At 43.8% G+C, this 15,675-nt stretch overlaps 1 protein-coding gene across 1 annotated transcript; it reads left to right on the top strand.

The window, feature by feature from the left end:
- The first annotated feature begins 1,258 nt into the window (after positions 1-1,258).
- col9a1a (collagen, type IX, alpha 1a) lies at positions 1,259-14,500 on the top strand. The gene is made up of 32 exons (XM_076048937.1): positions 1,259-1,454; positions 2,090-2,164; positions 2,773-2,811; positions 2,930-2,992; positions 4,962-5,015; positions 5,136-5,171; positions 5,475-5,498; positions 6,180-6,233; positions 6,327-6,380; positions 6,504-6,536; positions 7,124-7,180; positions 7,293-7,346; positions 7,447-7,500; positions 7,611-7,664; positions 8,080-8,133; positions 8,216-8,269; positions 8,362-8,415; positions 8,529-8,582; positions 8,662-8,715; positions 8,795-8,839; positions 8,979-9,032; positions 9,142-9,195; positions 9,804-9,857; positions 10,826-10,897; positions 11,499-11,534; positions 11,634-11,678; positions 11,769-11,801; positions 11,915-12,061; positions 12,240-12,294; positions 12,451-12,639; positions 13,285-13,362; positions 13,537-14,500. The coding sequence occupies exons 1-32, from the start codon at positions 1,374-1,376 to the stop codon at positions 13,740-13,742; spliced, it is 2,070 nt and encodes a 689-aa protein (XP_075905052.1). The 5' UTR covers positions 1,259-1,373; the 3' UTR covers positions 13,743-14,500.
- Positions 14,501-15,675: the final 1,175 nt, after the last annotated feature.

Here is a 15,675-nt window from a genome sequence, read left to right as displayed (position 1 = left end):
GTTTAAGATCCATTGTTCAGTCCAGTTTGTTTCTTCTAAGTCCAGTTTTAAAACTCCTGCTGAAAAATGATGTTTTACTTGAAATTCCTCGTGTTTGTTAAATTTTGGACCAGTCTGGACCTGTGTGGCAAATTTGACAAGTTTCGAAGCATGTGCACTTCCTGTTTGTTTTCAGTGAAAGTTGTCATGTGTGGATTGCAGGCCTCGATGAGACAAACACGTGAGTTTTTGTCTGACAGGCATGCATGGGCAAACTACAGTTAAGCTTTTTAATCCATCCCGCCAAACTTATATTAATAGTAAGCAAGTAAAAAAAATAGCTGTAGTTCATCCATTTTTTCATTTTTATAAGGGTCATTTCAACAAAGAGCTAACTAAATAACATGAGGCTTCAAAGACACATATTTTTGTTGTAACGCGTTTAAATATTGAATATTGGTAGATATATTATCTACCAATATTTTATATTAATATAAAATATTAAAACACGTTTTCTACATATCCCATGATACATTTTCTTTTGTCCTATGAGGACCAAAAACCACCACATCCATCTGGTCCCGGTTCGGCTCCTCTGTCAAATTTTAGAACCCATTGTGGCCTACCAGTCAAAAAGTTTGCCCTCCCCTGCTCTAGGACCTTCCTAATGACAAGGGCCTTGGCCCGACTCACAATAGCATTGAAGGCATAGCAAGTGAATGAAGGGACGGTAATGCGGAGTACTTTACAGGTTCTGTATTTTAAAGGGCTTGGATTTTCTGCCCAGTCTTTGAAGAGCTGTGAAATTAAAAACAGTGTGCTTTTGTGAAATGACCCAGAGGAGAGTTTCATCAAAGTGTTTTCTGCAATATACTGAAGTTTGAAGAAGATTTAGTGAACAGCTTCAAGGTGAGAGGGATTTTAAAATGGCATGGTAGTTGGTTTGCGTAAGCCAGGGGAAGAAAAAAAATAAATAACAACAGCCCATCTCTGTGCGGTGGCTGAGAGCTGCCAATGGCCAATGTGTTGTGAGATACGCTGCAAATTCACAAAACGGAAATGACCATCCTCCAGAGCTCCATAGCCTCCAGAGCCTCCAGAGCTGTGAAATATAATAAACTTTATGTCAGATTGAAGTCTGAGTAAATCTAAAGGCAGCCAGTCTGTGCCTCCTCCTCCTCCTCCTCCTCCTCAGCCCCCTCCACCACCTCCTCCTGCTGCTGCGACGCCTCATGAATAATCAGGAGGCTCCGACCTCCTCCCCTCCTGGCGGCGGTGGTCCCTCTGTCAGTAGGCGGGACACGGGGCAGGTGGAACAGTCGGTGAGTCGCGTCTCGTCAGCGTCAAGAAAAGGGACTATAGTGGCGTGAGGCTCAGCCCGCGGGGGGACGATCATGGCCGTGTCCAGGATGTTCGGGGAGCCGCTGACGCTGCTGGTGGTTCTGCTGCAGCTGCTGCTGATCTGCTCGGCTCAGGTGAGTCAATCGGTGGCTCTTTGAATTTTAGCTCCCTGGAGGAGGAACAGCAGTCTTTTTTCTTTTTGCTTCTCTGGGATGTGGATGTATAGGCTTCCTAAACTTTATGCTACATTTTTTGTGATGCAAGCCTTATGTTAATGTTGTGTGGCATCTCTCATTGTTTACTGTGGATAAACATTAGATTGTCACATGACTTTTCCCCAGGAATTATGCGACTTTGTAGTTCAAAAGTTTTTCTTTTCTTTTTTTTAAAAAAAGGAATAAAACACTTTAATGCCGCCTGACTCAATCTGAATCAACATTTTTTTCCGGGGCTGATTTTCTCTCCTCGCCGTGTGTCCACTGAGTTGTGACCACGTTTGACATCGAGGCCACCTGGGACCGATAAAGTCCCTGCAGCGGTGGTAACACCAGCACACGCTGTGACTGTGACAGGGTAATGGGACTGTAATGGGGGAGCAGGTTAGGTTTCATGACCTTTACCCTCCCAGCATCACAACCCCACCTGAACAATGAGAGTCTGTGTGAGCTGCTGCAGCACTGGATGATATTTAAAGCTGAATTTCAGCTAGAAAAAACATTTTTCTTCTTTTTCTTTTTTTAATGTACGTATGTGTTTGTTTGTTCTACAGAGGGGCCCCGTCGGCCCCAGGGGGCCTGTGGGGCCGGCCGGACCGGCAGGCGTGCCCGGAGTGGACGGCATCGATGTGAGTCTCAGTGTTCAGTTGTGGGTTAAAGTTGCAGGTCGGTTTGTTTCTGGGTCAATCCGCTCAGGGATGTAGGTTTTACTGAGAAGGGAGTGAGAGAGAGAGAGGGAGAGAGAAAGAGAGAGAGAGAGAGAGAGAGGAAAAAAGAAGGCAGCCGTTGTTTCTCCTGCAAATATAAAAGCTCATCATGTGACTGGAGACTGAACACTGAACCCAGGATGCTGCCAGAGACCCAGGAGGGGCCGTTCCATTGATGGAAAACACTTAAAAAAATGAAATCCAATTCCCTGAAAAACATGTTGGCCAAAATAAAATATTACACATTACACATTAAACTTTTTCTTCAGCCGAAAGATCACTTAAGGAAAAAAAATGGCTTAAAGATAAAGTTTGGGAAAAATATTAGGGTGCCAGCCTGGACAAAACAAAAAACAAAAAACAAAGATCTGTCTGTTTGTTGCACTCAGAGCGAAATCCTCCTGGATGACAGACTTTCAGTGAACTGGAGTAAAAAAAAAAAAAAAAGAAAAGAAAAAAAAACAACAAGTGGGGAGATTTTCAAATGGATTTAAAAAAAAATTCTGATGAGAATCTTGTTGGCTGTGCAGGGCGACCGAGGAGACGACTCCACGGTGAACGGAGGCCCAGTGAGTGACATTTTATCCATCTTCCTCTTCACTCCACGTGCTGACTGTGTGACTGGAGCTGCGGCAGCAGTGCCAGTTAACCAGAGTAACCAGGTTAACAAACTTCTGCCCCCTGCAGGGTCCCGACGGTGACAACGGCAGAGACGGAGCTCTGGGCGCTGCAGGCCTCCCGGGCGCTGATGTGAGTGAAGCTCATCATTTTAGCTGATCTGAAGTCAAAACAATAAATAATTGAGGGTTGGACTGAAAATGTTTAGTTTAGTTTATTTAAACACACCACATCTTTGATGATCAAGACAGGAAGGCGTGGTTACACTCGAGTGCAATCAAGAAACAACAGTGAGAAAAAAAATTAATAAACTCTTGGATAAATAGAGAGATAATTTAATCATATTCTGATTGGAGTTGAAATTTCATTTAGCGATGGAATCTGATCAGTCCAGATCTTTGCTCCTCTGCAGACAAATACTGAAGTTAGGGCTCTAATTTCTTTCCTCAAATATCAGATGTTTTTCTAGTCTAGTCTATAAGTGTGTGTGAAATAGACTAGAACAAGGTCTCACAGTTTATGCACAACTGGCTGGTACAGTATACAGGTATTCTGGAGGTGACTATACACTGGAAGCCTTAGTGGTGAACACTGTTACTCTAGATTTAAAACTATCTGGCCATAGGATATATTGACTATGGGTCAGATCTGAGACCTTCACTTGCTGCTGCTGCTGCTGCTGCTGCTGCTGCTGCTGAAGTTTGTCTTGGCTTCCTCAGACTGAGAGAGAGAAAAAAAATAAAAAAATAAAAAAACCTTGTTGAATAAATCAATCAGGCTATTTAAGGGAGAGTGGAGCGCCGTCCTGGAGACAGAGCCCTTCTTGTGTGTGTGTGTGTGCGTGTGTGTGGTGGTGTGGTGGTGGGGGGTTGTTGAGGATGTTGAGCCCCAGAATGGAAGCAGTGTGTTTCAGCTGTGGGGACGATGCTGAGAGCAGCCCAGCAGTGGAGAAGTGTTCCAGTGAAGGATCAGAGGGGGGAGGGGAAGGAGGAGGGATTCCACTTCCTGTTATCGATGTTATAGATGATTGGTGCTGAAGGCTGAAGTCGCCGCTATTATAGGAACGACTGTCTTGCTTCTTTTGCCAAATGGATTTCCAGCTTTTGGACACATCCCCCCCCCCCCCCCCCCCCCCCGGAAGCTTCCTGCTCAACTTCCTGTTTAGGCCCCGCCCACAAGTTCCGCTTCTGGCAAATGCAACAAGTGTTCAAGTGCTTATTATCGGAGCAGTCCCACATGTTTCTTATGGTACCTGACGACAGTGGCGATTGGATGGACTGCAATACCAGGTGTGGCCATTAGAGTGGAGGTGAAGGTGAAAAGGTTACACGAGGTGGTCAAATGCAGATCAGAGGCATCAAGGGGAAGGAAAAACATGCATGGAAATTTTTATCTTTATTATTTTTCTGTGATTTATCTGCATGATGTGTAATTTAAGCTCAGACAGCAGTGGTTTGGAAGAATATAGAGACAAACATTTGGATAAAAGGGCAGGAAAAAAAAAAATCTTTTTATGACCCGTGAAGTTTGGTAAAAGCTGCAAAAGACTCAGTTTGGCTTTTGTTGTTTCTGCAGCTCTTCTTCAGAACATTCAAACTGGTTGGAAACAGGATGCTGCTGTCTTTGCAGACTTTGTAAACTTTGGTGCATTTTTATAACGCCACATGATCAAGAGTGAGTGGGAGTGAGTGAGTCAGGTGTTGAGTGAGGAGAGACCATCTGACTGTGTGCGCGTTGGTTGTTCTAGCAGCATCCCAGTGACTAAATTGAAGGCAGGCGAAGACCCAATTTTTTTCTGTTCTTTAATTCTCTCCAACACATTGAAGAACAGTACGAACAATATGATTTTCTTTTAGCATCAGGATTGACAATCTAGCAGCATTTTTTTACTTAATTTTTCACAAATGTAATTATGTAGAAGAATCACTTCTCTGCATTGTTACGTCAATTTTACATCAGTAGACCAAATATGGCTTCATCAGGATGTAATTGTAGAAGAGTGACAGTTTCACACTGTGTGTGTGTGTGTGTGTGTGTGTTGTTGTTGTTGTTGTTGCTGCTGCTGTTGTTGTTTTTAAAGCATCGTGTTTCTCCTTCACAGGGACCCGTTGGACCTCCTGGAACTGTAGGAGCAGCAGGCGCGAAAGGGTCCAAAGTGAGTTTTATTGACAAATTAGCATATTAGACTGAGGTGACGCCGCAAACACTGAGCGAGCTTCTGATTAGACACATTGGATTGTTTACTGCATTCTCACGTTTTACCATTTTGTTTTAGGGAGACCCTGGACCTCGTGGATCAGCTGGAGAGCCAGTGAGTAATAATAATAATAATAATAATAATAATAATAATAATAATAATAATAATAATTGGAGATATTTTTACAATTTTGTAGTTCATTGTCCATAATTAAAGGATATTTTGGGGCGTTACTGTTACCAAATGTATCACAAAAGAACAAGCAACTCAAAAGTGCAATTTGATAAGAAAGAAAATAAAAAAATAATTCAATTTCAATTGAAGCCTTATTCCGTTGCACAACAAAATGAAAATATATCTACCAGTATCCTTTAAACGGATCTGCTTTTAACCACAAATTTATTTTCTCTCTTGCAGGGATTTGGACCTGATGGCCTCGACGTGAGTACAAGCATTGGTGTCGCTCTCAGTGACCTCGTCTGCTACGCCACTGTGCAAGACATAAAAATACGACATAAAGTCATGACAGTGTATTTTTCTTCAAAGTAACTTAGAACAGAATTAGAACATTGGGTAAACTTTTCATGTGCTTCATCTGCTTTAAATTTGTACTTTATTCATTTCTTTTTGTTTATGGACGCACAAAAAGGCAACTGTCATTGGAGCAGCGCCCCCTGCTGGTTCGAAACAGGACTAACTGTAACTGGTGCCTGTCCCTAACGGCTCCCTCTCCTGTCATGTTATATTTTAGCAGATAGAGGTTGCTGGGCAGGTGACCAAAGTAATACATATGGGCCTATAGCAGTCCAGCCGAGGGCACTGTGGTGATGGTTCCACATTGGGAGCTAATGAATTCAGAGAACCCTTTGATTCACCTCATGTTGAACCAAAACTCAGCGCTACGTCACAGTTTTTCAGAGTTTGACTAGTTAGGACAAGACGGGTGAAAGTTGTCCTCCAGAATGCTTTTTCTCGTAAATTGATTATTTTTGCCAACAAACCAAACCAAAACAGTCCTCTTCTTAGTTACTAACTGTACATATGGTTGAACAAGTAGAAGAAACACAAGTTACTGCATGTGATTCCTGAGTCCAAGTCGACGGTGTTTATTTCCTCCGACAGGGAATCCCTGGAACAGACGGGCTGCCGGGTGAGATGGGCAAAGCTGGAGCACCAGTGAGTTTTCTTACTGCTTTTCATCCCCAGAGATACAAGACAAGACTGAAAAGAAAAGATGTGAAAACTAAACGCTGACGCTCTGTCTGACAGGGAGTGAGAGGCAGGAGAGGCCCAGTGGGCCTTCCGGGGGTTGCGGGGCCACGGGTAAGTACTGGCCTTTTCAAGACTGTTTGCAAAAAGTGTCAACTTGTAGAACAGAGCATTTCAGCGCAGCGTTACTTTTACATTAATTCACACTGTGCGTGTGTGTTTTTCCCCCCCCCGCAGGGTCCTCCTGGCGTCTACCAAGGCGAAGACCTGGTAAGTTTGATTCTGAAGTAGATTGAAGATGTGCTCCCATTATGTAATGTCATAGCAAAAAACACTTGAGCGAACAGAAACAAACAGAAAAACAAATTAACAACAAAGACATTTTCAGTTAAGTTAAGTTTTTCTGAAAGGTCATTTAGAAGGATTTTTGACAGAGACTTAAAACAGTAACATGTTAGCCTTGACCATGGCGGTTAGGGTTCCAATGTGATGTCTTGCTTGTTTGGAAAGTGGAGGCTGTAGGGACAGTATTTTTCAGTGGAGTGTGCAGCGCTAAACCGCGACACCTAGCTGCAGAGTGGTTTTTGCGTGTAGCTTCTTTTTAGTCTAGCTTTGTTTATGCCAGTTCAACATCTTCAGAGTGGTGACCTCATGACATGAAATACCCAAGTCTGAGGAGCTGCAGCCATTTTGCAGTTGGTGGATATTGCCTAAAAATAAAAAGCTGATCATAAACTTGAGTGTTTTTGAAATAATCTTTGTTACGAATGTGCAACATGCTGGTCTCATCACTGTGATTAGTGCCCCCTGGTGGCAGGGACCTTCCATGACCTCAAATAGACTGTTGTGTTTTTTAGTGTCCTAATGCTTGTCCCTCGGGACTGAACGGGCACCCTGGTCTCCCCGGCATGAAGGTAACGTGAACATCACTTGAATGATCTGTTTTCGCATCCCGTCATTTGTCACTTGTTTCGTCTATGGATGCTAGTTTTGGACTTTTGTTGTTGTTGCTGTCTTTGCCTGCAGGGCCACAAAGGGATTAAAGGTGAATCTGGCGAGCCTGGAAGACAAGGGCATAAGGTGACATTCTGCACGCAGCATCTACAGCTTGTTCCAGTGACACCTTTAACATATTCCAAGAGTTCAGCGACTGAGTTCAGCATCTCGCGTCCCCCTGCAGGGCGAGGAGGGCGATCAAGGGCTACAGGGCGAAGTCGGAGCACAAGGACTCCCAGTAAAATATTCCACTCCACCCTTTTGTAACAGCAGGTGATTACCCTGAGGTCAAACATGTTAACATGAGGCGTGTCCATCTCTCTTTCTCAATCCGCTGAGTAATTTTAGGGCCCAGGTGGACCAAGAGGCCTTATGGGAATTGTGGGATCCAAAGGAGACCGGGTAAGAGCTCACAAAGCATTTTCCAAGGGATTAATTGTTGTCACCGACAGGATGTACAAAAAAAAAAGACAAAGACATCTACACTGCCCTCTGTTGCCATGCTAGTGTAGGAGCCAAAAACCCATCTAGCTTTAATGCTTGCAGATAAGACTTGAGCAAAACTGAAAGGTCAAAAATGCAGGTCAAAACAGTAGTTATCAGTCAATAATGTCATACTAATGAAAAGGATGAGCTTCATTCAGGCTTCCACATTTAGTCATTTTAACCTGTTGCAATGCTTGCTAGATACACACTAAGAATTTCTCAGCTGGTTCACAGGCCACAGGCCCACAGTCATTAATAATGAGCTAATAGTATTGGGGAAATGATATGTGGTCCAATACCTCAATGCAATGTGTCGCAATGGTTCACACAGGGCCCACGTGGGAAATTTGGTGACGTTGGTCCTCGTGGAATCCAAGGAGGCCCAGTGAGTAATAACGTCATTGTCTCAACGATATGTTTTCGCCACATCGTCCCAGCAAAACACTGAATAAAATCTAAATTTTCAGGGGGATTCTGGCCAAAGAGGCTCCATCGGTGAAAGTGGGCCAGCAGGTGGACAGGTAAAACTAAATTATATTTGCTGTGTACAGTCGATGTGGAATTATAATTTTGGCTTTTGCCATAAATCAAACTTTAATTTGTGTTTGCCCAGGGGGAGCGAGGTCCGCAAGGAATCAGAGGGGTCCCAGGACCTAAAGGAGAAGCAGTGAGTCTCCCTCAGTCTTATCAATAACTCCATAATTAGATCCACCAAAAGATAAACATTTGACCTACTTCCTGTTACGATACAATAAGCTGAGCTCTGATCTTTCATGTCAGGGTCTCCCTGGTCCTGACGCCCGTGAGGGAATACCTGGTCTCCCCGGCTCCAAGGTACCTGTCGCTGATTCGACAAAGTACTAAATATTTACAAGTGGACCCGATTCATTTTGATTTGCGATGATTATTTTAGGGCCTTCCGGGTAAAAGTGGAGCTCCAGGCGACGCCGGTCTACAAGGACTTCCTGTGAGTGACACCAAACCTCTGGGTAGGAGTCGACACACTGTGGAGTTGATGGCTGATGTTTTGTCTTGTCACCACACAGGGTTTACCAGGAGCTTACGGACAAAAAGGCGTCAGTGGCCCAAAGGTACAATCGTACACACACACACACACGCACACACACACTCACACTCACACATACACACACGTCTGTCCAGCGAAGTCCTGACACCTGCTACACATCCTCAGTGTTGATTTCATCAGTAAAATAAACTTCCTACCACCAGGGCATCACTGGGGATCCAGGTGTTGCCGGACTGATGGGCTCTCCAGGGAAACAAGTGAGTTTGGAACCAGTTCAAATTAGGTTACTGCTGCGGCAAACTGAAATACTTTTAAAACAAGTTACCAAAAGCACTGGTGCTCAAAACGCTGTGATGTGTCTGCCAGGGCGAGCGCGGTGAGCAGGGCGAGGTGGGGCCCAACGGACCGAGAGGAGGACCGGTGAGTCGTTGCTGACCTTCCGCTGTACTCGACTTCCTGTCCTGGCTAAATGAAGAAAGAACTCCTGAAGTGAACTGGATTTTATATTTCTAGTCATGTCTGGATGAATCTGTCACTGTTGCCTTTAATATTGCCTCTAAATCACAACAGTTGTGTTTTTTAATATATGTCTCCTTAAAAGTGGGGAACAAGTCCTGAGGTTAGCATCCAAAAAAAGAAAAGAAAATGTTTCTAGTCTCAAGTGTCTATACTGCAAACAACCAAAGTTCTTCACGCTCATTGCCACAACTGCAGTTTTTGTCATCAACTTCAAAACAAAAATACCTTCAAGCTCCATGCACTGCTTCAAAATCCGATAAGGTTACACGCTGGTTGTGTGCCGGAGGACTTTGCTCATTAGCATTTGAAGGACTCATTGTGTGTCTGTTCTGCTGTGTCATCATCACTCTGATGACACAGCCGAAGCCCCCCAGAAGCTGGAACTTGAAGACGTTACCATGACCTTTAGAACCATCTTCCTCTTATTCCTCACAACACATCGTATATGAAAATGTTATAAAAGTTTTAAAAAGGAGTTTTGTTCTCGTTTTCTTTTTCCCTTTTTTTAGGGTGCAAGAGGAGAGAGAGGGCCCAATGGGCCCCCAGGATCACCAGGAGCCCGGGTGAGACCAACATTCTGCTCCAGCACACAGTTTCTCCTGTTGAACGCTAAACTTGTAAGAGGTACAAGGAGTAAAAGACAAAACTCTGGAGAGAAAGTGGAAGTAGAATGGACCCGGTAGTGAGCCCTGCGTCACGCCTTGGAATAGTAATTTGAGTTCTTTTCAACACCGTTTTTGTTGCTTTTGCTGCTGTTGAGTTTTACCTAGCAGAGGAAGTTTGTAGCTGCTGGTTGAATCGTTTCCTGCCTGCCAAGCTCAGAACCAGCTCCTTGGCAACTGAACCTCTGGTGGCCATTTTTCCCATCAAGTGGATGTCTCTGGTGCTTTAAGGCGTACAAAAGACAAAATATCATCTTGTTCACTCATAATAAAGAGGTTGGCAAGTGCAAGTGCAGCTTCTGCAGCTAATCCCTCCAGGACCTACTTTCTATCAGACCCAGACAACAGGGACATGAAGTACAAAGTGGCCAATCCATGTACATGCATATTATCTCCTGCTGCCATCTGACTGGTGGATCAGGCACCAAGACAAACCTTGTACCTGGTGAAACCCAAGCCCTCAGCCGGGCTGTTATTAAAGAGCAGTGGGTCTTTGTGAACATCGCCTCTCGCTGTCGAGCCTCTAATCTGCCAATGGGTTTTGCATGAATGGCTCCTTGTTGCCGAAACTCCGAACACCCAAGGGGTTTATTTTCTGCAGCTCAGGAGTTATTCAGGACAGGAAAAGGAGCCGAGAAGCCCTCAAAGAGTTCTCTGTTCTCTGCCAGAGGAATGCCTGGATCCTGTTGACCCACTGTACGACCAGAACCAGGACCCAGAAACATATGAGGCTGGGGCGGGGGGGCCTCGAAACCTAAATGTTTTCATTTTCTCTGTGGATGCGGTTAAAAGAAGGTGGGGGCGTCTCTTGGGACCCCGCAGTATTTATGTGTGCTTTGCTGTTTATATCGTTTGTGTGATTTTTGCAGGGAGGCAAAGGAGATCCAGGTCTTCCAGGACTTCCTGGGCCTGCTGGTTACCGTGGCCAGAAAGGTGACAGGGTGAGAGAACAAACATCAGCAGTTCTGAAACTGAGACTTTCACGCAATTAGGGACAAAGTATGAAAAGTATTCAAACAACTTCATCTCGCAGTGGCATGTACAAAAACAAGTATAATCCAACTGTATTGAAAAATCTCGAGCTAGCAAATGTTAAATCAGGCCTAAATGAGACAATGTTATTGGTTTTTTAACCCGCGGACCCGCCCACAACTTCCCAGGCAACACAGACTAGCTAGTTTCAGTGCAATACCACAAAATTACCACTACCACTAAATTTGGTTGCCAAGACCAGTAACTTTCATGATGCAACATTCATCCAAATGAAGTACACAACGTGAATATTCCTGCTGCAATTGAAGTGACACATTTTTATGAACATGTGACTGATTATTTTATGCTATCCTCATTGAACTAGCATTTAACTAGTGTATTTTTAGTTTTGCCACCATTGCTGTTAACCTAAGACAAGGTCTTATTTCATTTCATATGCGTAAATAAATTAATTTTATTAATAACATTTTTCAAAAGAAGTCTTGAATTGTGGAAAAATACACTAATACGCTCAAACTGATGGACAAAGACAATGTTTTTGTTCTTCAGGGAGCCGTTGGTCTTGATGGTCCTAACGGAGACCAGGTGGGTTTCAAAAATCTGTTGATTTAAAAAAATAAAAAAAAAATTGCTGAAGTGGGGAATAATAATATATTAATAAAATGTCATGTATCGTTTTGGTAGGGATCTTCAGGAGCTGAAGGAACCGCTGGAGAGCGAGGAGACACGGTGAGCCAATAAAAGGAACTTTGAAGAAGTTTTTTTTTCTTTTTGCAGCCTACAGTTACCAAATATTTATTTCTATTGTTTCCTTGACAGGGTGATGAGGGAGAACCCGGAGACAAAGGATCGGTAGGGTATTGTCTGCAAACACGTTTGTGTTTATCAAACATCATTTCATCGTCTCATTTTTTTTGTGTCACACTGAAGCTCATTGCTAAATGTTAGTCTCTGCTGGTCTGCAGACAGGCCCACCAGGAGAGACGGGTAATAAAGGACCCGAAGGTGGCCGAGGGCAGCAAGGGAAGGAGGGCAAGATCGGCCAACCGGGACCACGTGGCATGCAGGGGGACATGGGAGTTCCGGGTCTTCCAGGGTCGCAGGGGGCAGCGGTGAGTCGGCAGCTTTTGGTTCTAATCAGCGCTTCTGTTAATCAAGCCTTGATTCATCCTCGGACAGTAATCGCAATCAGGTCTGTGTAAAAATGTTGAAAACTTTGCACTCTATTTTTTTTGACAAACTTTGCACAGGTTTACCAGATTTATGAGATTAAACATTGGCCTCTTTCAGGGTAAAATGCCGACCGATACTCACATCAAACAAGTGTGCATGAGGGTCATGCAAGGTAAGTCATCTTCCAATTAGACTCACTAGGATTTGAGCTGCACACACAATCAGTCGGATAGTGACGCATTGATTGGTTGGTTGTGTGTAATTCTGTCAACAAAAATGTTTGGAACAAGCTGAAAAGTGAGCGCCCCCTTTTGGTTCCATGTCACAGAGCAGCTGGCCCAGTTAGCAGCCAGTCTGAGCCGTCCTGAGTCGGGCATTGCCGGGCTGCCGGGTCCACCCGGACCTCCCGGCCCTCCAGGCCCCACTGGAGATAATGGTTTCCCCGGACACACCGGATCCAGAGGACTTCCAGGTCTGAAGGGCCCACCGGGGCTGCTTGGTCGCAAGGGACCCAAAGGTTTGTGGTCCGGTCTCGTGTTGAATGTGTGGTTTCATATGACATCTGTATGCTGCTGTGGCCATGCCCTCCCTCAGAAACAAGTCAGGTTCAAATTAGTGTTAAAGGTTAAGTGTGCAATATTTGGAGATTTTGAAGAAAAAACACTGACATCAAGTGGTTACATTTCAGATTGCAGCGTCTTTCCCTCTCCCTCCCCCTTCTGACCTTGCCAGTGACTTATCGTAGCCTGCGCACCCAAACCTGGATACCTCAGCCACCATCGTCTTTGTTGGTTTATTTAAAGACTATTTGAACGAAACACTCTGTCATGAGGGCTGGATTGTTAATACTCAGCTTCCTTAAAAATATGGTGGTGGAAGATAGCAGCAACTGGTAGCAAGCTATATGTATAGTCCTACATGTATATGAGAACTGTTCTAAGGGTAGGACAACCAAATTACTTTAATTGTACTGCAATTATACACTTATATTGATGTGTTTATGGGCAGAATATTAAGCTTTTACCAATAGAAAAATCATAAATGAAGCCAAATATTTCACATTGGACTTTCAGGGAAGGCACAGCTGTATGAGGATTGACTTTCAGCGCTCAGTTTAAATATGCTAACTTGCTAACTTCCATGATGTTCCACCTTCTTGCAGGTGACCTGGGCGAGAAGGGCGAGCGAGGAGCCACTGAGAGGGGACCCATCGGAGCGGCGGGTGCCCCCGGTCTGCCAGGTAGAGGAGGGCTGTGACCGCACGTGACCTCGTTTTTGAGGCCACAATTATTGTCTGAAAAATCATTGGTCCTGCTGAGTCTTGCTTCTCAGTCAGAGTTTTTGCCGGTTTACATATTGGCAGGTCTGCAACCAACACCTGTACTCCAATCCTTCTCTTCCCCTTCTACTCCAGGTAAACCTGGTCGGCCGGCTTACGGCAGGGACGGTCGTGAAGGAGATAGGGGACCTCGTGGAACTGCCGGTGTCGCTGGCGTCCCCGGACCTCCCGGCACGCCTGGTGTGAATGGCTACTGCGAGTCGTCGCAGTGCATCCTGCCCATGGTGGCGTCACCCGTGTCAGCCAAGGACTCCAGCATGAAGGGCCCCAGTGAGATGTGAAGAGGAGCCGCCGAGGAAAAATTGAGAGACTGAAAGGAAAAAAAGAAAGAGAAAATCTCTACAGATGATTTTATCTGTTTTCACTTTTTTTTCTAAAAAAAAGCAAAACAATTTAACAAAAAATATTTAAAGCCACCTTGATGAAGGTCCAAACCAAACAGCAAACCTCACAACCTTTTTGGGGGAAAGTGTCATTTTACCTCCGTTTTAACATCTTTACTGTAAAAGGAAATGTCGCAACGAGCTCCCTGTAAAAAATACCCGTCGGCTCCCTTTTCTTTCCAAATTTACTGTATGTTTTTGTAAATGTGTCGATACGCAAAAAATTATACAGCTGGATGACGGACATGTTTTTGTATCTCTGTTGTTTGTCGACCTGTGTGTTGCTTCCAGTTGTTGTTGTTGATGCGGGTGGGCCGAGGGCAGAGGGGGTGTGGCTGAGCACCTTCTGCCACTTTTATATATATATATATATATGACTTCTTATTTATTATATCAAGGTTCAAAGTGACGTCTTCAGGTTGTACAGAGGAGGAAATAAAAATTCGTTTTGATAGTCTCTCGCACTTCTTCCTGCAAGACAAAACCCTGCAGCGAAAATCAAAGTTTTTGAAATTTGTAAGACCTTGTAACATTTATTCTCGGCAAATCTCTTACCATGAGAAAAACGTGATATGTTTCTAGAATCGATTAAAACAATTAGAGCGTCTTTTTTTTATACATCCTCCATGAAGTTATCACAAAATGAAAATGACATTTGATAAAAAAATAAAATAAAATAAAAAATCCGAATTTCATTTTCACGCAATAACTCAAAACAATCACAGTAAACAAACCAACTGTGTCTTTTTAATGCAAACATATCACTGATTTTCCTGTTGTTTCATATCGATAAGAAATCAATTTTGTTTTTTATTTACTTTAAAAAAAAATAGTGACAATGAAGTGAAAACAATAGGAAAGTGACTCCTTGTGGTAACGTTTCTTGTGCAGTGTAGCCCAGGTAAAGGTGTTTATAAATAGATAAATATAGGGAAATAAATTGAGGAATAAATGGGGTAAAAACTTCATGGGTTTAAAAAAAAAAATGTCAAAAATGTTAAAATTGTCTATGTCTGATTTGATTTAATTTGGCGAATGTATGTTTATCTTAGAATGGTATCTTTCTGGAGAAATGGTAGGGGCACGTAGGCTGTAAGCAATCGGTGCGGGTGTGTCCGCATTAAAGGTAGAGAAGAAGACGGGCTGCACAGGTGAACTGCAGCTGTAGAGGAAAAGTTTCCGACTAATATTGGGATGTACGACAAATTAATCTACGAGAACATTTCAAGGGACATACAAATGAACTAAATAAAATGTCTGCCCGACGTTTTCCGAACTGTAACATAAAAAGCCTCTGGTTAGCCCAGCAAGTGGTTAAGTAGCGGTGGACGGGAGGCTAGCGGCTGTTAGCTAACCCCACTAGCTTCACATGGACGTGGGATGGACCGTCCTTGAAGCTCAGAGTTCCTCTGGCTGCGTGGAGTTGTTCACCCAAACTCCACAGTAAGGGCGTGTTTACAGAGGTACACAGTTAGTTAGTGTGCTCTACTGCTACCGCCACCCTCTGGACAGACAGCCGCGAGCTGTTAGCATCTCGGTAGGACAAGCGGCGTTACAGGCCTCTATTTATGTGATTATAGGTACGGGTTTTCTTTATTTTTCTTCGTTTGTTTTTTTCTTGCCGGTGTATACAGCAGTGTGTGCAACCTGGGTTGATAGACATTTGAGTTGATTTAAAGAACAAGACAAAAAACTGTTGTAAACTGAAAACAACACACACACTGGTTATCATTTCTATTTCCCCCCCAGATTTAAGTAAAATAGACACTTTTTATTTTGAAGTTTTCCTCTGTCGGTTTTATTATTTTAAAGGTATAGTACCCAAATTGTT

This window comes from Nelusetta ayraudi, unplaced genomic scaffold (genome assembly GCF_046127955.1).
Source record: "Nelusetta ayraudi isolate G7.1 ecotype Tasmania unplaced genomic scaffold, CSIRO-AGI_Nayr_v1 ptg000109l, whole genome shotgun sequence".
In the NCBI taxonomy this organism is placed as follows: Eukaryota; Metazoa; Chordata; class Actinopteri; order Tetraodontiformes; family Monacanthidae; genus Nelusetta; species Nelusetta ayraudi.
Note: the sequence above shows the minus strand (reverse complement) of the source record. Positions and strands in the feature narration are given on the sequence as shown.

Bases quoted from the DNA above. Each gene is read 5' to 3' on its own strand.
- col9a1a (XM_076048937.1), top strand. From the start codon at position 1,374: ATGGCCGTGTCCAGGATGTTCGGGGAGCCGCTGACGCTGCTGGTGGTT. The intron at 8,416-8,528 runs GTGAGTCTCCCT...CTTTCATGTCAG, and splicing joins CAGGACCTAAAGGAGAAGCA to GGTCTCCCTGGTCCTGACGC. The intron at 8,840-8,978 runs GTACAATCGTAC...TCCTACCACCAG, and splicing joins AAGGCGTCAGTGGCCCAAAG to GGCATCACTGGGGATCCAGG.